General features: G+C 38.5%; 1 protein-coding gene across 1 annotated transcript in view; it reads right to left on the reverse strand.

Moving 5' to 3' along the window:
• Positions 1-27,702, reverse strand: part of reck (reversion-inducing-cysteine-rich protein with kazal motifs) — a 98,486-nt gene that overhangs the window by 35,430 nt on the left and 35,354 nt on the right. The window contains exons 4-14 of the mRNA XM_067577551.1: positions 23,504-23,540; positions 21,630-21,715; positions 21,428-21,475; positions 20,714-20,747; positions 20,245-20,442; positions 18,135-18,399; positions 17,860-18,033; positions 11,197-11,409; positions 9,125-9,261; positions 7,559-7,702; positions 7,279-7,458 (exon numbers count right to left, since the gene is read on the reverse strand). Of these exons, the coding sequence (XP_067433652.1) occupies positions 7,279-7,458; positions 7,559-7,702; positions 9,125-9,261; positions 11,197-11,409; positions 17,860-18,033; positions 18,135-18,399; positions 20,245-20,442; positions 20,714-20,747; positions 21,428-21,475; positions 21,630-21,715; positions 23,504-23,540 (1,516 nt within the window). The remainder of the gene's footprint in view (positions 1-7,278; positions 7,459-7,558; positions 7,703-9,124; positions 9,262-11,196; positions 11,410-17,859; positions 18,034-18,134; positions 18,400-20,244; positions 20,443-20,713; positions 20,748-21,427; positions 21,476-21,629; positions 21,716-23,503; positions 23,541-27,702) is intronic.

The raw sequence follows: 27,702 nt of genomic DNA on the forward strand, positions 1-27,702 counted from the left end.
AGTGTTTTTTTTAGCAATTATACCCCACTGCTTATAAAGTAAACAAAACACCCACCATGTTGTTTACTGACTTGGACTAATCTGTCAAAGTCTGGGTTCACAGAGCTTTTTCATATATTCATGTGTATTCGGTGGTGGTTTTATGTATGTCAGTTTATAATGAGGAGGATTGTGTTTCTGGGTTTTTGGTTTTCTGTTGTTCTGTGTTTTTCTTCCTGTGTTCCTGTGCTCCTCCCAGCCTGCTTTTCCCTTGGCCCTTCTACACACCTGCCCTGCATCAGTCTTGTCAGCCTTGCCCTGTCTGTTCTCCTGTTCCATCACCTCACTCCACTCACCTGAGCTTCTCTGTCCATCTCCCTACCTGAACCTCATCTTCTCATTAGATCAGTTAGTATTTAAGTCTTGATTTTCAGTTCGGTCCTTGTTGGATCCTTTGTTCTGTTTAGTTTTGCCTGTATACACTTCTGTATCCCCTTTCCTGAGTCTCGAATAAAGATTTATTCTTCAAGTTCCTGTTGCCTGCAGTCTCCTGCGTTTCGGTCCACTCTGCACAACATAATCCTGGCTAACATGATACTAACTAATAATATTGTTAATTCTCATCTATAATCTAACTTGATTATACAGTAAATACCGCATGCATTTCGAGTTTAAAAGTAATTTATGATTAATTAAAGTTTGCTGTATAGTACAGAAATTAAAATACAACTTTTGAACTGCCCGGGCAACAGAGAGCACTGCTGTATAGAGAACAGTGTTGTCAGCATACAGATGAATTGTACTGTCTCTTACTTTTTCTCTTAAGTCATTTATAAACATTGTTAATAAAAGTGGTCCTAGAATAGAACCCTGTGGTACACCTTTGTTAACGTACATGAAGCTGGACTGATAGCCATCAGCCACAACAGCTTGTGTTCTACCACTGAGATAATTTGCAAACCAGTTACACGATTTTTCATCAAATCCAATAGATTCCAGGCATTTCAAAAGAACTTGATTATCAACAGTATTGAAAGCCTTAGATAAATCAATAAAAATGGCAACACAATCCTGCTTGTTATCTAATGCACTAGTAACATCATTCAAGACTTCTGATGCTGCCATCACTGTACTATGCCCAGGTCTAAATCCTCATTGATACGTTTTTAAAATGGAGTGTTGAGATAAAAATGTTCTCCTGATTGTATACCAGTTCCTGTTACACTTTAGCTTGACATGATAGTTTAGAGATTGGTTGATAATTATTTAGCTGATTGGACTAACCCCCTTTACTAGGTACTAGGACGTAGGCTGTCTTCCAAAGGTCAAGGATGCTTTCTGTTACCGCAGTCTAGCATTACTAGCAATGGTGCTGCTAATAATAAAAGCCTTGGCTCCAACTGATCAGCCCCAGTGGACTTTTTTGGATTAATAAAACAAAGTGCATTAAACACATCATGATTTGTAAAAGGCTTCAATGAAAAGTTCTGAGTGCTTCATTTGTTTGCCCAGCAAGGTGCACTATGATGAGAGACAGTGAGAAGAAACCCAGCTTTTTCAATAAATTACCTGAAGAAATAAATTGTTCATTGAATACATCACATATTTTCTTTCCAACTGAGATAGTGGTAAACCTTGAACAATTTCATTGGGTAAGGATGAAGTAGGATTATGCAACAATGATTTAACCGTTTTCCAAAAATTTGCTGGGTTTCCTTTATTTTCAGATAGTGCAGAGACATAAAATGAGGGAAGGCAGCATTCCTTTTATGTAACATTTCAGCAATTTCTGAACAAAACTAAAGATTGTTCCTGTTTTGACTCTGGATTTCTTAAAAGGTGCATACTTGTCTGCAATAGAATTTAATGTTTTTATGTAACAATCTAAGGCCAAGTGCGGATCAGGAATTGCCATGGTAAATCCAATATCACTATGGTACAAATAAAACAAAAATTCAAAAAATTCAAAAAAGTGTCTATAATTCCTTTTGACAGTGATACTTGGTTTGGATCTTTGTAATTTTGTGTCATGGATGCATGCTGTTGAGCAGTGGTCACTGAAGTTGAGAGCAAAAACATCACTAGATTTATAATGTTGAGTTCTATTGGTTGAAATAATATCTAGAAGTGTGGACTTTCCTGAAGTTTTTGGATCTGGCCGAGTAGTGGAAGAAAGGAGATTTGTGAGACTGAATTCATTGCATAGATTTTTAAGGTGATCAGCAGGCCCACATGGAATCTGCGCCCGCAGAATTCCAACGATACCTCTGTAGATTTTATACAGATTTTCTGCAGATTTTAAGCCAATAGAGATGCTGCTTGTAAGTTTTATATTTGAATGTCATGTTTTTTGCTTTTGCTGTTTTTAGAGGTTCTCATAAGATATTTGGTGAAGTTGAGGTCAAGGGCCTTACCAGTTTTTTATTTATGTACTTGTTTGTTTATGTGTTGAAGTGTTAATTGTTGGGAGATGATTAATGGTTAATATTTTCTCTGCTCCACATTGAGCCTTGCATTTTAGTGGCCATGTGTCCTACATTTTTTGCTGGTCGACTTTTCCAACAAATGTCCACACTTTGTTTTGAAGTGTTTGTGATGAAATAAAATCTCAAATTCAATGGTTCTACTAAAATCTACTAAATATTTCTTTCAGCCTGCTTGAGGTAATTTTAGGTTGTTTTAATGCATTGTATGTGCTTATTTTTGCTCAAAAACAATCTTTGTTATCTTAAATGAATATTGTCCATCACATTACAAGCAGAAAAACATTCTGCTAAATTCTGTATATTTTCATTCTGGATCACCGCTGAAAACCGTAAAAAAAAATCTGCAGATTCTGTGTGGGCCTGGTGACCAGAAGCATTAGTTAGAGGAACTAAAAACTATATTTCATATAAGTTCTCATTGTTTTTGTTCATTTTTAAGCCTATATTTTTTTCATGAACACTGATGTTCTTTATTAAGTGATGTTAATTTCTTTGGTTTAGTGTTTTGGTTTAGTTTTGGTTTAGTAAAACTAAACCACAACACGCAAAAATTAATTAAACAATTTGTGTTGTCACCGTCCTCACCTCCCTGCATCATATATTCATCTCTTCTGGCTGAACTGACACTTTCCTGATGATAGGCCTATATTTTCTGTTTCCGTATCTTCTCTTTTCGTTCTATTTATGGTGTGTAAGTTGAGTAGGTTTAATAGAGAAATGATGACAGAATGACGTGCATATCAATGAAATTTATAGAAATATCCAGAGCTTCATTTAATTTAATATGATCTTCAGAGTAACGTCTGCCTCGAGCACTTAAACCAATCAAAGTGTACTTTTGTAAAGGTTCCACCTAGAAACATGACTTATAAAAACTGTACACTGTTTATTGCACATGAATCTTTGCTTTCATACTGAAAACTGAATTTTATGTACAAAATATAGCACGACTAACAGATAGTTATATGCAAATTAACTTTAAAATGTATTCATCTTCACCTTCAGCACCACAGACAGCCGACATCAAAATTGCCCTTCAGCCAAAAATATGTTTTTATTCTTGCTCCTACTGTTGGATGTTTAAGCTTCACTGTGCAGAATGATGTATGTGCAGAGTTTGACACTAGAAGGTTCTTTTCAGATTCATCTGCTGAAAGTGGAAAGTTTATCTGTGCTCAATGCAAATCTGATTTTAAGGGGTGGGCCTATGAGCATGATTTGTGACATCACAAGTAGTTTGGAGCCAATCCTGGCCCAATATGCAACTTACAGACATGTGATGTGGAAACTTGAAGCTTCTTTAATGTGGATCTCAAGCCAGTGTCAGTCTGTGTGCTAAATGAAAAATGTTTTTTAGGAGTAAAATGCAACTTTGAATCATTACTTTAGTTAGTATACTTTACTCAAAACTCTTGTATTATTTGAATGCTTTCACAGTATTCACAGTACTGTTATTGTCCCCTCGGATGGAGCAGTGACCTCAGAGAAAAGTACTAAGTACCCTCCTTCACAATCCTGGCTCAAATACTGCTTGTTACTTGTTAAAGCCACTGTTGTGAAAAGGCTTTGAAAAGTTTTGAATTTAGTGCCCCCTAGTGGCAGTGTCAAAAATGACAATGTGGAATGATGATTCTCCCCTCTCCCACAGCCCACAAATCTAACCCACTGAGGAAAATGAAAGAAAGAAAAACATATTGACTGCACCAATTTCACGAGTCACGTTTTTATACTAACAAAAACCTTCATTTGAGTGTGAAAAAGATCTACTGAGCGTACCGACTGAGTATTCCTGTTCTCAGGAGTAAGTTATAACTCCCGAGATTGTGAGTTTGAATTTGACGCACTCTTTTTTTTAGATTTTAGTGAGGATCTGGGATGGAAAAAGACATAAAATATAAAAGAATGTGTTTACTAATCTGACTTTTTCTCTCTTAGCAGTTACTGAGAATACTATATTTTAGTTTTTTTTGGGAAAAAAATCTGACTATACAATTAATACTGCCCACCAATAATATGTTGGAGTTTCTCCTGTGACTAGAGTTGGCCACAAATGGCTCATCCTTCACTGCTTCACTCTGCTCCGAGGAGCTGCTATCACACCAAAAATCATCTCATTTTATGGCTTTTACTAGCGAGTTTTAATGTAATATCTGCTATCTGTAGCTAAAACAAAGCACTTTAGCTTTCTAGCATCACATTTTAATCACACTGATATATGAGATATCAGATTTGTGTGGAACCTGTGCTGCTGCTGCTGCTCTGTTTAAAAACATAACTACACTGACATTTAAGCCTACGAAAGCCTCACTGATGTGATTGTTCTGATCCAGGTGCAGCCAACAGCAGTCACTGACACAGTCTGTGGGACAGATAATACCATTCTGCCTCAGTCACCACACTAGAGGACATTTCGGGCTTCAGTGCCTCATTTGAAAAGAACTCATTCATCCTCACTAGCAGTTTACTGCTCCATCTGTAAATGAATTGATGTGGTGTCACATGTAATTGGTTGGGATGAGGAGGCTGATGATTGATAACACTTCTGGCTTCTTAAGGACATAATACTTTTTCATTTGAGGCTGACCTTCTCTCAGACTAACACTGGATTACTCACATCAATGCAGACTGTAAGAGAAGCTTTAATAACAAGCACCGTCTTTTTTATACTCAAGCCCAAAATTACATACCCAAAATAAAATGGTTTTTGAATCCTTTTGAATACAGAAATAATCCTGGACAATTGTCAAATTTAGCCCTTTGGAGTTTACTATGAAAAAGTTAAAATTAGTCTAGGTGATGCAAAACAAACTTAAAGAGGCACAAACATGGAGTGGAAATGTATGCATGTATGCATTTTGAGCTTCAAACACAATGGAACCATAACCACAAGGCTGGATACATCCTGTTCCACATGTTGCGATGCTCATAGCGCTAAAATTGAGCAGTGTTTTTGAAGGTTTTGCCTTGGTAGTATTCAATACTCAGTATTGATATTTACCATATTACCATATTATCAAAATACAAACGTTTTGGTAAAAATGACCTTAACTGCTTATGCTGTACTACTCACAGGAGGTGGTTATTTGTTAGAAATGGCCAACAAAAATCTCTGTGCATAAAATGTATAAGAATGGGACTTATTTGTGTAGCTATTAAGCAAAGAAAACATAGAAACTAACATAGTTTAGTTGACCTGACTTGCTGTTCAATGTAATTGGCTAAAATGAAACCTGTGACTGGCCAACTATGCACAAGTGAGAAGTTATTAGTTTGTGTTGAGGTGTTACTTAGCTTTATTGTCTGATTGACTGGCCAGGAGTAGTTGTAGTTGTTAGTATGAGAGCTTGTTTTTCTACGGAGAGCATACTGAATACAGGCAGAGCTGTGTTGCTATGAAAACGATATCTATGCAGCAAAAAGATTTTTCTCAAGGATAACACATTTATGGGACTAAAATAAAATATAAGATGCATGGGTTATTTGAGCCTTCGACTGATTGCTGTAATAATAATGGACCAATGAACATTACCAAACATCAAGCTTGTTTTAAAACAATAGTCAGATGTCAACATGAAAATTGAGACAGGTTTTGCTTGCTGTGACTATTCCTCCTGCTCATACTGGCTGTTAAAAGATCCCTTTTATGAATGTGCTTTCAGTGTAAGTGACAGGTGACAAAATCCACTGTTCTTGCTCTGTGCAAAAAGGCCTTCCAAAGTTTATCTGAAGCTAATACCCTCGACAGTCTCAGTTAATGAAGTCAAGTGAAAATCTTTCAAAGTAACAGCTTCTTTAGTGCAAATTTCCCTCTTTCTGTTTCCCTGTTGAGCTGCAGTGAAGGGACAGTAAATAAAAAGACTAACTTTGGAAGATATCCACTTTACTTGTGTAACTCAGACTGGTGAAGCTTCATATTACCTTCAGATGAACTTTTAACCTCTGGTCAATTTTGACCCGGGAGGACAACAGGTGTCATTATGTGCTGTCATCAAAAAAATTGAAATGGTTTCAAACCTGTATCCTGACTAAGAAATTATGAATTATTTCAACTATAGTTGAGATCAGAGGAAATTATGTTGATGGATTATGGCAGACTGGTATCCTTTAAAGATGTTACAAACCAACAATCATAAAAACTGGCAAAACAGACTATACTGCACTGAAGGTATCTGAGATTCTCACCCTAGAAAAAGAATTGTTAGGGTCATGCTGTGACGTCTATATGAATGTTTAATAAAAGGTAATGATTGAATCTTTATTAAAGTAAAAAATAGACATATGGTTCCAACTTAATGCGACCAAAAGAAACCAAGACTGTCACTGTCTGTGGTGTTGAAGTCATGTTTTGCACAACCATGGAGCCCAGCCTCCTCCCTGAGAGGTTTTAATGAAGCCACATGGCATTAGGAGAGCTGTGCCCCACTGCTCTGATTGCAATGCCTCAGATTAATCATACTTGTCAAAATTCAATTCTCCTCTCCACAGGAAGTGATGAATGGAATGAATTATTTCACAACTAATGAAATGAGGGTTGTACAAGGACGCCAATCCACCACCAGGGGCATAAACGTTTTATAACTGACATCCCCATCACACACTACTAGAAGATTTACTTTTCAGATAAAGTTTTCCAGATTTGGACTCTTGCATGTCACCACTGGGTGCTGCTAAAATACAGCTGTAAAAACTGTACAACAAAGTGGAAAAATATAGATTTCTAATGCTATATCAAATACTTAAGCCCATAAGCCTTTTTTTGTCTTTTAGGGATCTGTGAAACTTTAGACAGACAGAGACATGAGGCTGGTCTTACTCTTCCTCTGTCCTCCTACGATGCAGTGCTTGTTAGTGTCCACACAAGGCATGTCTGCACAGTTCTCCAGACGCCCACTGGGACCACAGCTGCAGACCTCGTAGCACCCAGTGCGAGTTGGCACCTGGATAAGAGCATCCTGCTGCACCAGAAACTCAGAGGCTTCGCCTAATTTACAGCCTGAAAATACACACACACACACACACACACACGGAGTGACTGGCATGCTCCAGAGTAAACTTAACATAAGCTGATGAACCGTAGCAGTAGGTGGTCCTACCTGGCACACAGAGATATGGCTGGCAGTTGAGTTCATCAAGGCAACCCTTCCTGTTGACCTGGCATAAGTGGTTGCTAGGGCACGGGTTGGGGTTGCATGGATGAATAACCTCTTCAACAATGTTGTTGCCTAGGGAACTGGGGGCTGGAGGTAGTTGAAAAATGTAAATCAGGATTAAACATGACAGATATGAGAGTATTTTCTGTTAGTGATAATGTCAACATGTGCACTATGTGTACTAGCCTTAATGAGGCAGTGTCTGGGTAAATATATGATATATATATACAACAGCCTGTTTGCCAGTATAACACTTTAATGCAGTGTGAAATCTTTACAATAATATTTTGGTATTACTTTTGAATCAAATCACCACTATGGAGCTTTTTAACAGAGGTATGCACTTGAGTCACATGACTTGGATCAGGAGAAAGTGTGTTAGTCAACAGACAGACCACAGATGAAACCTCAAATTATCACATCCAGATGTTAATAATCTACTGGTTTAGCATTACACTCCTATAACATTCCCAGACATAGTGGACACTTATTAAAGAAATTACCCACAATGCAATTTGACCGCTGACAGTTCAGTTGGAGATCGGGATGTGTTACTTTTAGTAGCAGCTAATGTAGCCTGGAGCTGCTAGCCTCCAGCAGAGATGAGGAGCTACAGAGGTCTGCTAACCTCATTTCTTTCTAACTCCACATTTCTCTCATTTTCAAACTTGTAGTCTTCAGTTCCAACTGATGCTGACTCATGTGACATCATTTGAGGCAATTTATCAGATTTCACACAGCTCCGAAATGATAAATGATTGTAACTGTGTCACAGGAATAGCACATGGCACATCTGATGGGTTTCCTTTTAGATTTATAAAGTTTATTTCAAAGTGATAAATACAAATGTCATATTTATTACTATGCTACTACTGTTAAGAAATTTAAAATGCATTATATTTGGTGAAGGACACATACTGACTTTTTAGGACTCAGAACATAAAGTTTAGTACTTGGATTTGATTCTGCTCTGACTATGACTTACAGTAGCTCATTGTTTTGGTTTTACAGCATATGTATAATTCAGTCTCGTCAGTCCCACTTCAGCAAACACACCCACTGCATAATACCTGCATAGCACCAAATGGCAGACAGAAACATTTACGACTAGCTGGTGGAGAAAGTCAAACATCTGGTGAGCTATTGCTCCAAATCTTTTAAAGCCACTGCTAAATGACTAGTGAGTCTCGGCCAGTTGGATGATAATGTTGCTCTTTCTCTGCTGAATGTGTAAACAGTACTTAACTGATAGACAACGGTTATTTTTAGCTAAAAACTGTTGCTTTGCAGAAAAGAAAAACTGAGAAATTCGTTCTGAATACTTTCAGCACAGTTCTTTCATATGTTAAGTTCCTTTTTATTCTTTTTATATGAAATTGATCAGTCATTGAAAACCTATAACAAGTTTCCAAGCTGGATGTAGCGTGAGTCTCACTACAGGAAAGAATGTAGAGCTCCACAGACATTTCATTCCCCCTGGAGAATATGTACTTGTGCATTGTCACTCACTGAGGTATCTGTGGAGGGGGATGCAGCGTTCATGGTCATCAATGGGTGACAGCAGCTCACAGATCCTCTCTGGTGTTTGTCCCTCGTGGAAGCGTTTCCTGTCCCCACACTGGGTCAGGATGTCCACACAATCTGACCTAAGGACACATAAGAGAATTTTATAAAATGTAGTCACCTATCACTGCAGTCTCCCTGGACAGGGACAAGTTTCACAAACATGGATAATGTGAGAATTACAAGTCAGTTCTGTGACAATGGAAATATATTTAATGAAGCTATAGGCACTGTCTGCCTCCTGTCAGATAATGGCCCCACAGTGATTGACTGCCACTGTATAAGCTGGCACATACAGTACAAATTAACACTACTGGAGGCCAATCTGTAAGGATCGACCAATCAGAAGTGGTTGTGTGTATCCACTATGTCTACAAATGTTGAATTCTTAAGGTGGCGAGGGTTGTAAGCACAGCCCGCGGCTGCATGTGTAAAATGTGTGCCGGTGTAATGTCATTCAAGACAAGTGGAAGATTAAAACCTGAAAGGAAGCTTGTTTCTGACAAATGACTGAACAAGACACATAGCCTGAGGTATGGATGGGGTGCTGTTATGCACACACACACACACACACACACTCCAGGCATGACACAGCAGATCCTGAGAGAAGGGCAGGACCTCCACCTGTCCATCAAAGCCCAGGCACATGTTTTTAAGTTCTCACCCCTCATCATTCATCACTCATCTCTCATCACTCATCAGTCACAGACTGCACAGCTTCATTCTGTGCAGACTGTGAAGAGAAAATGGAGAAGAAAAACAACAGAGGAAAGGCTGAAGGCTGTAGGTATTTAACTGGTAACTAAGTGAACATATGAAGTTACTTTAATTAATTGACAATTGCTAAAACGGAACAGATGTGATTTCTGGAAAATGATTTTAACCACATTGCAGCAAAGACTCAGAGGAGTATCTCATGCTGGCTGCTCCACTGGGCTTTGGATCTGACTGGTAAAGGTAACAACAAGTCCCCCTCCACTCAACAGGGTGTTTTGTTTATTGCTTGGTCAGTAGGATGTTGTTCTCTTCTCTACAGAATGATGTATGTGCAGTGTTTGTTTTCTCATTCATCTACTGAAGGGGGAAAGTTTCTCTGTGCTCACCGTAAATCTCAGTTTAACTTGTGTACCTACAGGCAGGATTTGTGACATCACAACTAGCTTGGAGACAATTATGGTCCAGTAAGCAGCTAAACAAGTGTGATGTGGAAACTTGAAGCCGTCAAACCTTAGAAGCCAAACATATTTGCTTATTTTTAGATTCTGGAGGAGGTGTTATTTAAAAAAAAAAAAAAAAAGTTAATGAAACTTATTTGTGGAAAAACCATGTGTCAGACACAACTGATTATTCCAAGCAGAGTATTTTTATATGTCTTAAAACATGTCAGCAGGGGGTCTTTAACACTGTTCCAGTGCTAGAATTGTCAACACTGAGAAGATATCAAGCAAATCCTGCAGTTTGTGAAAACAACTCCGTTTGGGAAGTTAGTCTTACCAGTTCTTAGGTATAACAATAAATTAGGCTGCTGTAGAATAGGTGGTATATTAAGCTGTAGTAAATGCTAAGCTAATGAAGTCATGGTAAGTGTGTATTATGAGCAATGTCAAAGTCGCCAATAACAGGTTCTCTTACACATCAGTATACTGAATTACTTCAAAACTCAAGAAATGAGCGATCAGTGTGGATTGAACTGCTACAATATGACATCATGCTTACATAAGTGAGGTTACAAAGTGAATCTTGTGGTGAATGCTTATTGTAGTGTGTCAGGTACCTTGTTGAGTGAACCTTGTCTATCAAACTTTTGTTAAAATTTCAAAAACAAGTAGCCAAGATACAATCAAAAAATACATGGTTATCCAGCAAAAAATGAAGCTGTTTTCTTAACATGACATTTCAGATCTGAACATCCAACATCCACTACTGTATATATTTATATGTATATGTATATACACATTGGCAACATGTAGAATAAGGGTTAAGAACTACTAGATGTTGAAGGGAGGTAGTAGACATACTTGCATATGACGCTCCCTCTGGACTTGCTGTGGCAGGGTTTGATCTGCAGAGAGCAGGCCACGGCCTTCCACATGTCCGGCAGACACTTCCTGATGTCCAACACAGGGATGTTCATAAACGGCATCTTGATGGTCCCGTTGGACCACAGCTTGATGTCGTTCATGGCTCCCTGGTCTGACTGGACGTTACAGCTGCGGAACAGCTCTGTCGGCCTGCGCACACAGACAGGCAGGTGTCATCATAAGAACTAAACATGAAAGAAAAATGGTTTGTACTTCAATATTACTATTAACGACAAGTGTGCTTAGAAAAAGAGCAACAACCATTGTGGTCATGTATCTCAACACTTGCAACCAGACTGCAGGATAAAGGTGTCCTGGCAGCTGCAGCCTTGTAGCTGTGCAGGTGCAGGCCTTACAGAGGGGTCAACAGTCCCTCTGGATAATGTGAGACTTGTTTTCCTCCCCGGCAGCACCAGGAAGTGTCTTTGATGTCTGATTGGTGGGTTTGGTCTCAAGTGAGTCAGCTAATTGGTGGTTTAAGGGGAGAAGGTTCCAGGCAGAAGTTCTGGGTGTGGTTCCATCATTCCATTTGCCCCTGATGAGTGGCTGCTTTGTTTATCTTGAAGCAACCGTGTGTGTGTGTGAGAGTGTGTGTGTGTGAGTGTGTGTGAGTGTGTGTGTAACCCTGGATCCTCAACTTTATTCAACCCCAAGATGGTCAACAGTGGTTTTCCTCTTAAACCAAAACTAAATGCAGCAATCAGCTGATTCTCATTAAGAGCAACTCAATGAAGCTTTTTCCTATGCCCAGTAATGGAGAATGGCAGTCCAAGCAGTTTAATCAGCGCTGTTGCAGCACATACAATCAGGCTTCCTCATCTCTTTCAAGGAAAGCTCCAGAGGAGAAAAATTGTCTCCTTTCCAGGCTTAGAAGAACAAAGGAAAAACTAATCTGCCACAACCTTATAGGTCATCTGCTTTGGAAAGTGTTTTCCTGCCTTCCAGGCAGCTCTTTGTTTCCATTCTTTTCCATTAGGTATGAAAACCAACTTGCTTTTTTGGCAATCCATCACAATAAAAATCACATATGTTTTTATTGTTGACAAAGTTATGTTATTGTTACATTGTAAAAACAGTGAAAGTGTGGACTGGGTTTTCACTGTACTGCTATCTAGATAGATATCTCTACTGTCCCAAGGGGAACTTTTGTTTTCACAATATACACATGTTCATGATCTTTGTTATCAGTTCAATTTTCCAAATAAAATAACAGAATAACAGAAAATTTAAATCATTTTTTTAATTGGAAAAAGTACTATGTAGAGCTCTCAAGCTATAAGCCATATGTCTGTGTGTTTACATGAGTACACAGTCTTCCTCAGTGCATTTAGCAGAAAAAAGAAACGGATTAGCTCGGCCACAGTTGCCTACGTAAGCAGCAAGGAGACAGAATGTAATACTTGAAAGCAGGAGTGATGATGGGCAGCTCCTCCATCCAATCAGACAAAAGCTGAGTCGGACACTCACATACTTATTAATTTAATAAATAAATAGTAGTAAATCATTTTTACATCATGAAAAGGGTTTCCTCTCTTGGCTCCAGAACTCTAATCACCAGGTGCCTTTACTGCCTGCCCTGTTGTAATCAAATAGACGGCTGATGTGTTCTTTGTGGCTTCTTGGGCGTGCTTATGTTTAACAGACCTAGCATGCTAGTTAACATCCACCGTACACACCTTGCAAAATGCATGGTTGTTTCCTAACTAGTTTCCCAAGTATTTAAATATTTGCACACAGATTTGCATTTGCATTTGGACATTTTGCAAACAGATTGTGCCTTCAAAAATATTTAGCAGAACAGTAATTCAACTAGATACATGTGTGAGTTCCTTGCAGTTTTCCTGCTTTGAATGTGTTCATGTGTCTCTCCATCACCTGTCTCCTGGGCTGCTTCTATGTGTTTCTCTTTCCTCCTTAAACTTTTTCTTTCAATCTTGTATCAGTTCTTTACTTTCTCCTTGTTTTTCTTTCAACACCATCACATCCTGCAATTCTTCCTCACGTCTGTCTCCTCTCTTCTGAAAAAGCCTTCCTTTTAAAAGTCTGACAGGGCATGAAGCAGAACTTTAACTTGTATGGTGTTAATTACAATAATTGTGGACAAATGACACACAGTGGGAGTGCATGCTTGCTAGTTTGGATAGTTGGAGCAGTCCAACTATCCAAACTAGCAAGCTACATTAACATTACTGTAATATAAAGCAGCAGCAGATAAACTGGATGGTTAAAATAACACTAATGTCAATTTAAAAACCTTCTGCACCACTGAGAGTTTTTGCTATCTATGACTTAGTTGTATTTTGTCAAACAGATTATTTGATGCTGCACATGTTAATGTCATATATGATCCTCTGAACTGATTCATTCGTCTGTCTCATGAAAGCGTGTAATCTGTGTTTTGAGCCGTTAGAGCATGCACATTAGAGAAGCCTGCTGACTTCCTGCTGACTCCCCCACACATGCTTCAAAATCATTTACTGATACTGCTCTTTTTCATTTTTGCTGGACTCAAACATTAATACTACAAAGAATCATTTCAGAGTGTTTGTGACCACTGTGTCAAAAATCGCCTCACAGCCCAGTGCTGCTCCTAGAGGCTTAACACTACCTCCTAGCTGAGAAACATATACATCCATTCTATACTGGCCATGTTGTTCATCATGCAAAGTATAGACATAGATTAATACATTAACCTGGTACAATATTTACCAAATGTCCATAATGCGACATCTGAATTGAGGATCTGCATCTGACAATTTCTAGCACAAGCCTTTTGGTCCTGTTTACACCTGGTATTAACATCCGTCTAGGGTGATCCAATCACAAGTGGACAGCTCTAAATACAGGTGTAAACGCACCCAAGATGCATTGAGGATGGATTGAGAGCCGATCACTGTGGCCACATGTGGCCACATTCTCTTAGTAGTGTAAACGCAATGCATCCTGGACCACATTGAAGGACCGCCTACTCAACTGACGTCCTCTATTTTCCAGCAGACTAGACACAGGACCCTCCGTCCAAAGCTGTTCAACTTGTTTGATAACAAACTAAACGAATTATTTTGTTTTTCATGTGAATAAAAAAGGGAATCCACCTTCTGTTTTTTCCTATTTTTCCCATTCCCCTAACCAGTTTCCTTCTTCAAATCAAATATTAGAATAGAAATGAAACCAAAACCAGAAACTAACTTGTTTTTCACTAAACGTAGCTGGATAGTTTCTTCTGTCCTGTCAAGTTGATAACTACAGTTTTTAGTTTTACTGCAGTCGCTGACATAATGAGCTCAGGATTTATCAGGAGGATGGCTGCTTTATTCCAAACAGTTTCACTCTATGAACCTGGACTGTGTGTGTAACAGCTGACTTATTGGATGTGTAGAAGAAACAGAACATTAATAACATTAGATCCTGACTGATCCTGTCGGCCTGTCGGAGATTTAAATAATAAATGAAGTCATGCTGCTGTGTCTCGTGCGTAAATGCGCACAGCTTCTCTCAATGGAGAGACACAGCTGCGGGGAGATCACTGCATATAAAGCTCGCTTTCTCTCTCTCTCTCTCTCTCTCTCTCTCTCTCTCTCTATATATATATATATATATATATATATATATATATATATATATATATATATATATATATATATATATATATATATATATATATATATATATATATATATATATATATATATATATATATATATATATATATATATATATATATATATATATATGTATATATATAGACATGTTATAAACAAGTTGACACACGGTCCTCCCGCCGGAGCAAATTTGGTCTTTGCGAATGGAAATGATGTCTGTGTTTATTTGCATATGGAGTGGGTCAGTGAGATCCGATCACAAACGGTCACTCAGGACACCTGTGGAGATGCTTGTTAACGGCAGGTGTAAACAGACGTACTTTAAGCTGTCTACTTGTGATCGGATCACCTGAGACGGATGGTAACACCAGGTGTAAACAGAGCCTTTGTGGCCTCCTTTAATGGAGTCATATCTGTATTCATTCACTGTTTTGTCAAACAGTACTGCAATGCCTCATAAAAGCCACTAGGGGGCAGATATAGTGATCATTTGTGACGTAATGAATGTATGAGAATTAATTAATGAGTATATGAGTGAGTTACTGGATCAGTACAAAGAGTGTGTCTAATATCATCCAATTTTGGACCCAATACTCTAAATCAGGGTTTGCATGATGGATTTGTTTCTTATTTAAGGTTCAAGAACTTTTGTTTGTCTTACACAGACACACACACACACACACACAGTTATTATCTCCATGCTCCTTTGCTCTGAAACACCACCCCCAGACCAGTGTTTGTCTTCCATGCTGCTCCCGGCTACACAGCCCAGCGTTTGAACCCCTCAGGGGAGGAGAAACCCATACAAGGCTCTCCTGGACCCATCAAAGAGCCTTACACAGTTTGTTTGCCTGAACTTCAAATCCCACAATGCCACAGCATGAGCTCCATGCCATCGTGATCTAAGACCACAATTTGTCAAATGGTCTTCTTTTATGAGAAATAACAGAAAGCGAGGGGTACATTCACTTGTAATTTGAAGAATATATTCAGATACTTCAGTGGGAGAGTCACTTTGCTGTTTGAAGTTCAGCCACTATTTGAGATCCAGTCTCCAATTTTTCACATATATTTCTATGGTATATTATTTTCTCAAACTACAGATGTTAAAGGAGCAGTTTGATATTTTGGTTCTAGTGATGTCTGTGTAGACTCTCAGTCATCCAGGTCATGGTATATCCAAAAGGGTTTAAGATGAAAGCAACTGGACTTGGCACTCATGCCACTACGGTCCAGACTGAAATATCTCAACAACTACAAGATGGACTGCCAGGGAATTCTGTACAGGTATGCAAGATCCCCAGAGGATGAATCTTAATGATTTTAGTGATCCTGTTCATTTTCCTCCAGCTTCACCATGAGGTTTTTATTGGCTCAAGCTGAAATTTCAATTTGTGTTTGTGTGGCGACAGAAGTTTTGAAGGAAAATATCTCAGCACATAACAACAAAACTATCTAAATAAATAAAGCACACATCCAATAAGCTAAATATGCAATGTGAAGTTCCAGTTTAGCTTCTGCCACCATCCAGGCTAAGACTTCTGCTTCTGTGACTTATTGTTCAAATTTTAAGAAATCTGCATTACAATGAAACATCACTACATTTACAGACAATTAACACCATACTGTTATAACAAACTGGATGTTTTATATTCATATTTTACATTCTGTTGATTGAATGAAATGAATCTCGTGTGATGAAAGAAACTCACTCTCTGGTGAAAAACATGACCTAGTCCTGCCAGAATGCTCTACAGTATCAAGTGGCTGTGAGCTTTTGTGGTTGGCTCGCTCACCAGGTGATCTGCAGACCGCTGTGTGTATGTGTGAAGTATATATGAGTTTGTTTTTATGTGTGTGTTAGTGTGACTTCCCAGTGCAGCCTTTGAAGCTGTTCCATTTGGCCTATGGCCCAATCTGTAGACAGTATGTAAAACATGCTGAGGTACCGATAACTCCAGGGTCACGCTGGGTTCAATATCAATCTGTCTCTTGTTCATGCTCTCTATCTCTGGTCTTTCCATATAGCATGATGTGATGCATTCTCACGCAGCACTCAGAGACACAATTAAAAGACTGAGAAATAAATGAGACAATAAAAATAAATTGATAAAAACAGGTTAAAATGAAGTAAGGTGTTAATTCTTTGCTTGGGAGAGCACCAGTTAATAAAAATGCTGAAGTGTCGGTTAAAGTTGAAACACTGAAATACTTTGAATTTTCTGATTAAATAACAAGCACTGATTGCTGAGGTGTCAGTTGAAGTATTAAAGCAGTTAAAATCTTTTGAAGTGCAATAGCTGAAAGTATTTGAAATTTCAGTTTCCAGATTAAGGGATTGGGCTGCCAATTTTCTTCATTGTTCTTTTGTCAAGAAATCTCATGTTTGGAGCCAACAAACCAACAATGAACAGATCTACCAAGAAGTATTGTGTGTGTATCCAAATCCTGATATATCTTATTACTCTGTGTTGTAGACCTCTGTAGTTGTCCAAAAACGATTAAAAAAAAATCAATGAGTCACAGCACTCCACTGGGTGACATGTTCCATCATATCTGAAGACCATGGTTATTGGAGTTTGTTTAGAAACGGCTCCAAAGAGATTGCAGCTCTCAGGAGAGAGGTTCCTAGCAAGGCAGACACCACTGCAGTTGTGTTTACAGCTTCACTAGCTTGTTGTGCTACATATCACAACCTCTTGACTTTGTAATGAAGTTCTCTGATAAATTTATAATGTAGCACAAAGTCAAGAGATTGTGATATGTAGCACAACGCGCTAGTCATCTTCTCCTAAATTTGGAACTCAAAACACCCTGATCCTATCCACTTCTGTTGTTCTGGAGTTGGCTGTATTCAACGTGTGTTTGCACTGTAATTTATTCTCCTGTTTTAGCCATCTGTTCTGTTTTACAATTTATTTTTATCTTCAATTTAATTTTATATGGAGGTTAGCTTAGCAGGGAAGTAGCCATGTATCTGGTTTTGAAGTTGTGTGACCTGTTGTTGAAGTTGGTGCAGTAGGTGAGGTCCTTGCAGCCCAGCTGGCAGGGCTCTCTGACATCAGCCAGGCAGTTGATGAGCTCTGTCTCCCCTGGGTTGTACTCGCATAGCTGGTCAAAGTCCTGCAACGTCTGGCTGCCCCAGTTGGAGCTGATGTCATGACACATGTCCCTGTCAGAGCAGAGTCAAGAGTTTGAGTTATAACAAGATGAACAACTAACACATTTCATATTTCACCTATGCTCTGTCATCTTCTAAGCAGTGTGCCGTACCTGCACAGTGAGGTGTTGGCCTTGGCGCAGCAGTGCATTTTGGCACGATCCATTTTGGTTGGATGGGGGGTCTCCTCTTCAGTCGGGGAAGGGGGGTGGGCGCTGCCTAGAAAACACTGCCACATGGGGTCCTGAGGGAGAGGCTGGGAGCCACACTCCTCAATCAAACCCTCCATGATCTCGTGCTCTGTGCTCATGGTGCGAAGGATTCGCCGGCAAGCCACCTGGCAGTGAGGAGCCTCGGCCCGGTCACAGCAGTATAGACCTGGGGGAGAGGGACTGATCAGTGCTGTAATCACATCATGAAAGTTCACTTATAGTCTTGGGCGATATGATGATGTATACTAATCTCAAGCAGTAGAGATTTTGCTATACTGTATCTACCTTTTAATACCTCTCGGTGTATTAGGCCATATTAGTAATCAGGACTGAGTTATGCCAGTATTGGATTTAAAGGATGTTTGCATCAATGTGATATTTAAATAAAGCTACCTCCAATTGTCAGGATTTTATTTAATTCACTTGATTAGAAAAATCTAACATGTTTTTCACTGCTTGAACTGACTTGACTCAGAAACCACTACATTATGATAAATATACCACAATGACACATACTGTGATAATTGCTGTATGCAATCTCATTCTTACATGAAGACAATTCTGCCATATTTGCACTGGCGGGAAGATTTGATGCATCAAACCACACACTCTAAGATTCACCATAAGCTGTTTCAACAAATGACAAGTGTGTGTTGCTCAGCGTGACAACAAACAACAAAATCCACAATCAAAGAAACCCAGTGATAGTGATGCAGAGCAAATACAAATCAAATGTTTCCACACTTGCTGCAAAAACACTGTGCTTGTACTGTAAAATGTTGTGCAGTCTACTGTGTGGAACTTCTTTAAAATGATGATGAAAGTCAACAGCGCAGATGTTATATTACGAGCAAATACAACTCCATTAATTTGTACAAACACTTGAAATGTCACTATAATAGAGCTATCGGAAAGACTGTTCTCTCTTGTGAAACATTGTTCTAAATGGAGATGGAGACGCAGGTTGGTGGTGTGAACTCCAGCAGATGGGCGTGAAATGTCAGCTCCTCCTCGTAATGATTCAGTTTATGCTTTTACGTGGCTTAAAACATAAATCCTGTACAATAGTTATCAATGAGGAGGCTACTGTATGAGGCCATCCTCCTCCTCTGATCATGTCAATATCTCTCACCTCAACTTGTAACATCCCTTAAGATAATCCTATTCACCCAACCACACAGACCTACACAATGAAAAGCCTTATACAGTTCATTTGTGCGTCAGTTTGTGCGTCATAAACCTCTCATATAGGCCCAAGAAGACTACAGAAGGGATGACCTTAACTGTGCACAACAAAGGATTCCTCTGACTAATTTTCAGATGTGCTACCTGCTTGAATGTTATCTATAAATATTAAGTGTCAAGCACCAGTAAAGGCAGAAATGCAAAAAAAAAAAAATCATTTTAAGACCACAGCAGATTTATGAGTCATACATAAGCCTGACATTTAATTTTTTATCAGCAATGACCTTATTGTGAACATGGATCAAAGACTTTGAAAGGCTGCAGATGAGCTGTGTATTACAGTCATCATTTTTATCTTGTCATATCTTTTTTACACACACACGAACACACTTCTTGTTCTGATGTTCTAAACATAAGAAACTTAGTTGTTAATTTTGCATTTCATGCAGTTGGTTATGGGCTGTATGTTTAAAAAGCGGTGACATTTACTGGTAATAATCATAGTACTTATGGACAATATGGAATGCAATAAATATTTTTTCAGTTAGAAACATGGGGGAAAATTGCGATCTCACTTCTGAGTGAAAACGAATCATGCAGCCCTAATAATAATAATAATACTAGTTAATAATAATTGCTACAGTCTGAAAGCTCAGGTGAACATGAATTGTTGAATCAGTCATGAAAGATTTGTGATTTTTTTTTTAAATTCCTGCTGCATCTGATGTTAAAAGAGCTCCACCAACTACTGCCATGAAGAAAAATAGCATTTGAGTGATGAATTAAGTCCTGCAGTAGAAAAGAGTGCAAGTGTAGATGGACTTACTGTCTATGGGGCTGCGTATTGGGTAGGACTTGGTGAAGTTGCTGACGCAGCTGAGCAGCTGAGCGCCGTGGCTCTGACAGTACTCTCTGACGGCGTTGATCTGCGACACGGTGGGGGTTGAGTCGGTCCTGAAGATGGCCTGGCAGTACTCCCTACAGGTGGTGTGACGCCCTGCATAGCTGCAGCATGTGGAGCCCACTGGAGGACCACACGCACACAAACACAACAATTAGTGACGTCAATATACTTTTTGGTCCTATGGTTATGTGTGTGTGTGTGTGTGTACATCTGTGCGTGTTGTGTGTTATTATGTGTAATATGTGTAAGAGTGCAAGAAAACCAAACAGAGACAGAATGGAGTGGTCAGCGGTTTATTTATTTATTGGCTGGAAGAAGAGATGAGATCAATGTTTGCAACTGTTGGCTTCCTCACTGTTCATCTTGAGTGTGTTTGTCGGTAACAACTTACTTTCATTTTTGGTGATACAGCTGTAGAGGGAGTTCTAGAACAAGAAGAGGAAAGCGGAGGTGATACTGGCATCAAAACTCATTCACTGTTTTAACATAGTAGAAAACAAAATGCATATTAAAGCTCTGCCTCAGTGGCTCCCCGACCGCTTTGCCTAGCGATTGCTTAAAATGAGGCAATATCTGATCGTGACCCCACATCACAGGCTATTGGCATTAGCTGAGACATGAATCACGCACAGTTCAAAGACTGATTTTTCCATCTCAGATTGTTTGATCTAAAGGATTGTTAGAGGCATGAAGAGATGAAAGTATCAAGTAGATAAAGGAGAAATTGCAAAAGCTGCAAAAAAACTAAACATGATTTTGTGAAACACATTTCTTTTTATCATTGTGTGACTGCTCAGATTAATCTAGAGATGGCAGGTTGGGAATCACTGCTCTAGATCTTTCATTAAGTTTAATATGTTCTTGTATTAATGAAAAAATCTTGTTTAATATTGTAGAGATTGGGAGTATCTCTCCTTTATGTATATTTCCATTTATACTTATTTTTATTAAGTTATGTTATTACAAGAGATCTTGGGTCTATACTACACTTTACTGCACTCTCTCATTCTGTACATTTCTTTAAATGGTTACTGTTGTGAAATATAGTTGACAGAGCCAGTTAACCTGTGCCTTTATGTTACTTCTCTGCAACTCTTGGACTTACCTCTGTGACTTTTTTGCATACTTTTGTTATGTCATTTTTGGACGATGCCTACGGAGAAAAGAAATTAAATAAAGCTAGTAAACAGAACAGTAAACACATCACAGTGGGTCTACATTGCACATGAATAAAGGTTTGAAACTAACTTTACGGCAGTCCTTCTTAAAAAGAAAGCTGGACATATACTTTGGTGACTATGTCTCACCTGTTTGCATTCCCTGCGACACTCAGATGAGATAGCCAGCTCACAGCAGCCCAGCCCCACCCAGCCGTCTGACTTCCTGGACACTCCTGGAGATAAATCAAACACCACAGAGTCAACTTAATGTCATATGTATACTGTACAGTTGTTAATTTATGGATGTTGGCTTGTACAGTTGAGGTAGACCTATATTTACTGGGCTAACACTAGCTATTATTATCACCTCCACATATGGGGTTATGTTTTTGTTCTGTCTGTTAATTAGAATATCTAAAAAAAAAAAAAAAAGCACTGCATTTTTATTTTCCTTTTTGTACTAAAATCATATGTAATCATGACCCCAAAACCAAAGTACACACCTCATTTTGCAAGACTTGTGGAAAGGCATTTTGAGAAATGAAGGTAATCATTAATTGAAGTTGTTGGGAGGAAGTGGTTACATCAACAGAGTAAATCCCTAAAAGCTCCTGGAATGCAGTGAGCATCAGAGAATCGATGATATCTCGCAGTCTGCGAGGATCTGAGGGAGGCTTTTTCCTTAACAGGTTAAATCTTTACAGTCTCCTGAGGCTGTCTGGACGCCAGTGTTTAGTGGGTACAAAAAGGTAAGAATAACAATACCTCCGAATCTGGAGGCTATTAAGCTTCTGACAGGTACATTTGTTCCAAGCAGAGGGAGCAGGATTTAGGCCTTTGATCCACTGCCTGCTTTCTGCTCGAGTCAGGGCCAGCTCTCCTCAAAGCTTTAACAGGTTCACTAGCTACCATTTCTTCTCATGCAACCAGATACACACAGTAGATACAGCTTGGGTTGAATGTCATGTTTAATGTAATTTCTAGAGTCAAAGTGCACTTTTGATTTACGGCATGAACATTCTGTTTAGTTACATAAATATGATGGACACTTAGTCAGGAATGCATTGGAAAAAACCTTCCAGCCTATGTTTTCAGTTTGATCAAGCCATCTATTAGACTTTACAAAGACAGTCTAAGAAGAACATTGGAATACATTAGATAATGAAAACATCTGGATAGTCAATCACCGCACTAAAACAATCTAAAAAACCCACATGAGGGTAGGTGAATGTGGCAGCAAACGCTCTCCTGTTTATACATCCAGCAGACATGGAGCAATTGAGAAGTACATCTAGCCCTTTAGCTGCTAAATGCTCCACTGTGTTCACTAGCTAGTCGCTAACTTTGTCTGTCAGCTGTTTGCTGCTGGGCAGGTAGCGTATAACAGAGATTTTCTGTTAAACAGCTGCCTGCAGCTGTTGGAAATGAGGTTGATGAGAGTCGTGAGACTGAACTAAAACAGTAAAGTTTGTGCGTCATAAAGCCAAAAGCTAAGCCATAAGCTTAAAGAGGCTAAAACCATATGTAGAGCTGAGGGAAATACAACATCTAAATTTCATTTTTTGTCTAATACTTTGGTTTATGACCAAATATCAACAGAAACTAATGACATCAGCTGTATTTTGTGTTAGTGCTAATTAATAAATTTTAGCAAGCTAACGCGCAAAACTAAGATGGTGAACATGGTCTAAATTACACTTACTAAACATTAAAATGTTAGCATTATCATTATCAGCATGTTAGCCAGGTGAATTGAGCATTTAGCTGAAAACACCACTGTACTGCCTCACAGAGCTGCTAACATGACTGTAGACTCTTGTTTAAATACTTTTGTAGAAAAATGAGAAAATCCCTCTGAAAATGTGTGCGGTCTATGTGTTGTGTACTGCCCATTTACCTGAAGTGTTCCCAAGTTTGGTCCATGAGGGTAGGTCTAAAATCATACTACCACTAGGAGGTTCCAAAGTCAGACATTTTAAAATGTTACACTTACTGGATGTAATATTAGCACTTTTTCTCACCTGGAAGTGTAGAGTTGATGCACATCCACAGTTCATTCTAGAAGACAAAGGAGATGAAATGTTAGCGTCAGGTGTCATTTCAGCTTGACAACTAATAGCTTTTATATTTTTTGAAGCAAACTGATCAATAGAGCTACAGTTTTGGCTAGTGGTATTGCATCCTAAGGCCCTCTGCATGATTCTTACAGTGGAATTTGCACTCTCACGAGCATCCATGAACCTTTGCAATTATATAATTACAGCTGGCGTGCTGACCCAGCATGTAACTCTCCAGATTTAAACACTGCAGCCCAATGATTGTGTGGCTCCTTTTTGATGATTGGCTCATGGTTTGTGTGACCAACTATTGTAATTAACTGGTGGTCTCACAGACCAATATTCTTTTGTCTAGGGAACATAAATCTGTTGTATATGCTTCTCACTGGGTGACAATTTGAGCCTTTAACATGGGAACTATGTACAACAAACATTGAGATGTAAGCTGGTTAAACTGTGGTAACGTACTGGTTGTTCCATTCCAATGTTACCATGATTATGATTATATCATGTCACCAAACAATCAGCCCTGTACAAAGAAATTTGCATGCATATACACCCTTACAAAAAACAAGTGTGTCTAAGTATACTGTTAGTATACTACTTTAAAATTAAAATTAAGATGTGTACTCTAAATACACTTACGAAGTCTGTACTAGAGATAAACTTTGGGATACCGCTATACTGGGGTTTGTCCTTGTAGCTAACTGCTGACATACTTTCAAACTTTTAGCACACTTTCAGACAGTATATCTGTAGTTTACCTTTACCATTTACCTTTGATGTACATACTCAGTTTGAACTTCAGAAAACTAGACTGGGCTTATACCCTAACTTGAACTTCTGACATACCACCATAGGTTAATACTTTTTGCACACTTTAAGACACCTTTAGTTTACCTTTTATGTATATACTAAGGACACACTTCAGAAAAGTACACTGGTATTATACTTGTACCTACACTTTTGACGTATGAGTTAAATACATTTTGCACACTTTCACATTGTAAACCTGTTTACATTTGATGTACAATATGTCCTAGGGATATAGTTCATAAAGGTATACTGGGCATGTACTTTAACTTAATAGGTTCCCTTTGTCCTTTCTATATAGAAACTACAAATTAAAAAAGTCAAGAAAAAGTCAAAATTATGCCAAAACACTAAAATCTAAATGTAATTAAATGTATTGAAGAGGTGTTACCTGATAATGCCACTGAACACAGTCTTAATTTACAATTCTGCATTCCCCGTCCTGTTAACTTGTCAGCTAATGGGTTAACTTGTTAGCTGTCATGATTTTCTAAAGAAACCTCAGTGTCAGAAACAAATGCAGCTCAAACTGGTAGATCTGATATCGAGCGGAACTTCTGATTCTCTCTTGGAACCAAATACAGAGAAGCAAGTAGATAACACAAGTATACTTATTCACAGAAGTATACTTGATTTAGTATATTAGAGGTTTACTAATTCCTTGTAAGCGTTGTTCTACATGGACTCACTAGGTGGCTTTCTAATCTGCTTGGTGTAGATTTGTACACAGCACAGACTGTACTAGAGGAGTCCCGTGGGAACTCCTGCGTGGATGAAAGCACTAGTATATACACATCAATGGTTGTGGGCAGTGAATCCACCCTACTGGTTTTAGCTTTCAGCCATGGTAATTGACTCTTGGCTCCAGATTTCTCGGGTCATTATCACATTAGTACTTCACTATTTAAAATGCTTAGGCAATTAAAAAATTCTAGTACACATACTTAGGGTTAGGGTTGTATCATTTCTGGTAAGTGATGAGGGTAGAATCCTTATCCAGTAATTCCATGGCTTAGAAACAAATCTTTCAGCCAAAAAAACACACTAAACAATTGACTCAAATGTTGAAGAGATATGAAAAGATTGTGAGGAAGCTGTGAGAAGTTTCTCTAATTTCACAGAGAACGAATATGACATTCTTTGGATCAAAACAGTGTTTAAAAACAGGAAAACATATGAATCCTATGAAACTCCCATTGGTTTTGTGGTGAAATGTTGTGGGATTAATCATCACAAACAAGCTTGTCTGTTCCCTCTGCCGAAGGGACAGAGACAGAGATAGGGATGGCGGCACAGAAAGACAGACACATGGAAGTTGAGGTGTAGCAGAAAAAATACCTCTTCCATGATCTTCTGTTTTCAGTCATTTCTGTAAACTTACCACGTCACTGTTAACACTCCCCCTGTGTCTTTTGGCTTTGGAACAGAGGTTCCCGTCAGTGGGCGTCAGCATCATTTATGAGACAGACCAAGGAGTTACAGTGTCTTTACATGAAGCATAAACATGATTTGTGATGAACCAGAGGCCAATAAGGCAAGAACATGACAGGAAGAATAATGCTGCAGTTTAGACGAGCCAAAGCAGAAATCCCTCAAGTCTACCCAAAGAGCCAGAGCCTTTGTGTGTACGTGTCTGTTAGGGTTAATCTGATACAAGCTTTTCTCTTTCATCTTTTTTTTGTTGTTTTGCTTTAGACTGATATGATTGCAAAATTCATTATATTCACATTTGATCAGTTAAACCACGCTTTTTGCAAGAGTAGAAACTGACTGTTTTTGCTTTTTAGGATCAGTTAAAAAATATTCATGACTAGGTATGGTTTCAAACCCATCATCATTGGTATTTTGGTATTGTGACAGCACTAAGCCTAAGGTACATAGTCCTTAACCTAATACTAACTGCAAAAAGAAACTTAAACATCAATTAAAGCAAGTTTTTCCAATGACAGCAAACAACAGATAAAAGCAAATATAACTGTATCTACATGTGCATACAGTAGGTACTATACAATGGAAGAAGTACTCAAATCCTTTACTTCTGTAAAAATAACAAAAGAACTAAACTACTCCATTACAAGTATCTGTACCTAAGTACAGATGTATTAGCAGCAAAATACACTTAAAGTATCAAAAGGGAAGTTCTGATACAGACATTTGGATTTTTTTGGACTTTTTGGACTTTCATGTTTAGGGAGTAAATGTCCTCTTAGTGGAAATGGTAACAACTCATAGACTGTTGGTTGGGACAGTTGAGGACAGTATTTTGGCCCTTGAGAAACAGTGATCGACCATTTTCTGACATTAATCGATAATGAAAATAACTGTTAGTTGCTGCTGCTTTTTATGTCAAATGTTAATCTGAAAAGTAACTAATAACCATGGCTGAATTTAGTGGAATAAAAAGTTAAATACTTTCCTCTGAATTGCAGTAGAGAAGAAGTATAAAGTAGCAGATCTAGGAAATGCTCAAGTAAAGTACAAGTTCCTCAAAATTGTACTTAAGAACATTCAGTTACTTTTCTTGGCTTACAGTATTTTCACATCCGTTAAGCTAAATTGGAACAGGACACAAGATCAAATGAGAGTGAACATTTTAGGCTGCCTAAGTCTAATTACTAGTGTGGTTCTAATAGACTACATGGAGAGAGACAAGCAACAAACCAGCCTGTCTGCTTTGTAATTAGCCATAGCGTGAGGAAGCAGTGAGCTAGTGAGTGTATGTGTGTTTGTGTGGTTTAACCAGGTGCTACAGTATGACTGGTAACCACAACCACCGACCCACTTCCTGTATGAGTCTAATAAGAGAGTCGATAGTGACTTTCTCTGAACAGCAGCCAGCAGTTTACATCAGCAACACAGCAGGACAGCTGAATATGTCATGAGCTCAAAACTAAAATGAAATTTTACATTAGAATTAATACCATAAATAACTATTCATACTGTCATAACTCATTTATTCAAAAAAGTGTCACCTATAATTCTTACAACATTCAGCAGTCGATTACACATTCAGCCACTCAAAGACTCTCCCTTCCATGCACGACTGATGACTTCACATTTACTACTGTGTTGTACTGTTACTGCATGTTTGCTCATTACTGTAAAAGGGGGATGCAAATTTTGTACCAAAGCTCAAGTTAGTTTTCCAGTAAACAGCATTATTTCATCATCAGAGGGAGTTTGCTGTAGATGTTCAAATGTTCCATTTTTTGGACCACTTTTAGGACCTCTCATCTGTCCAGGACCAAGCACAAGACCTGGCATGACGAGACTTTCTCCACAGCTGCTCTCTACCTCTGGAAATCTCTCCACAAACACATCCGTGACTGCACCAATCTGTCTATGTTCAA

Source organism: Thunnus thynnus, chromosome 21, assembly GCF_963924715.1.
Source record: "Thunnus thynnus chromosome 21, fThuThy2.1, whole genome shotgun sequence".
NCBI classification, from domain to species: Eukaryota; Metazoa; Chordata; class Actinopteri; order Scombriformes; family Scombridae; genus Thunnus; species Thunnus thynnus.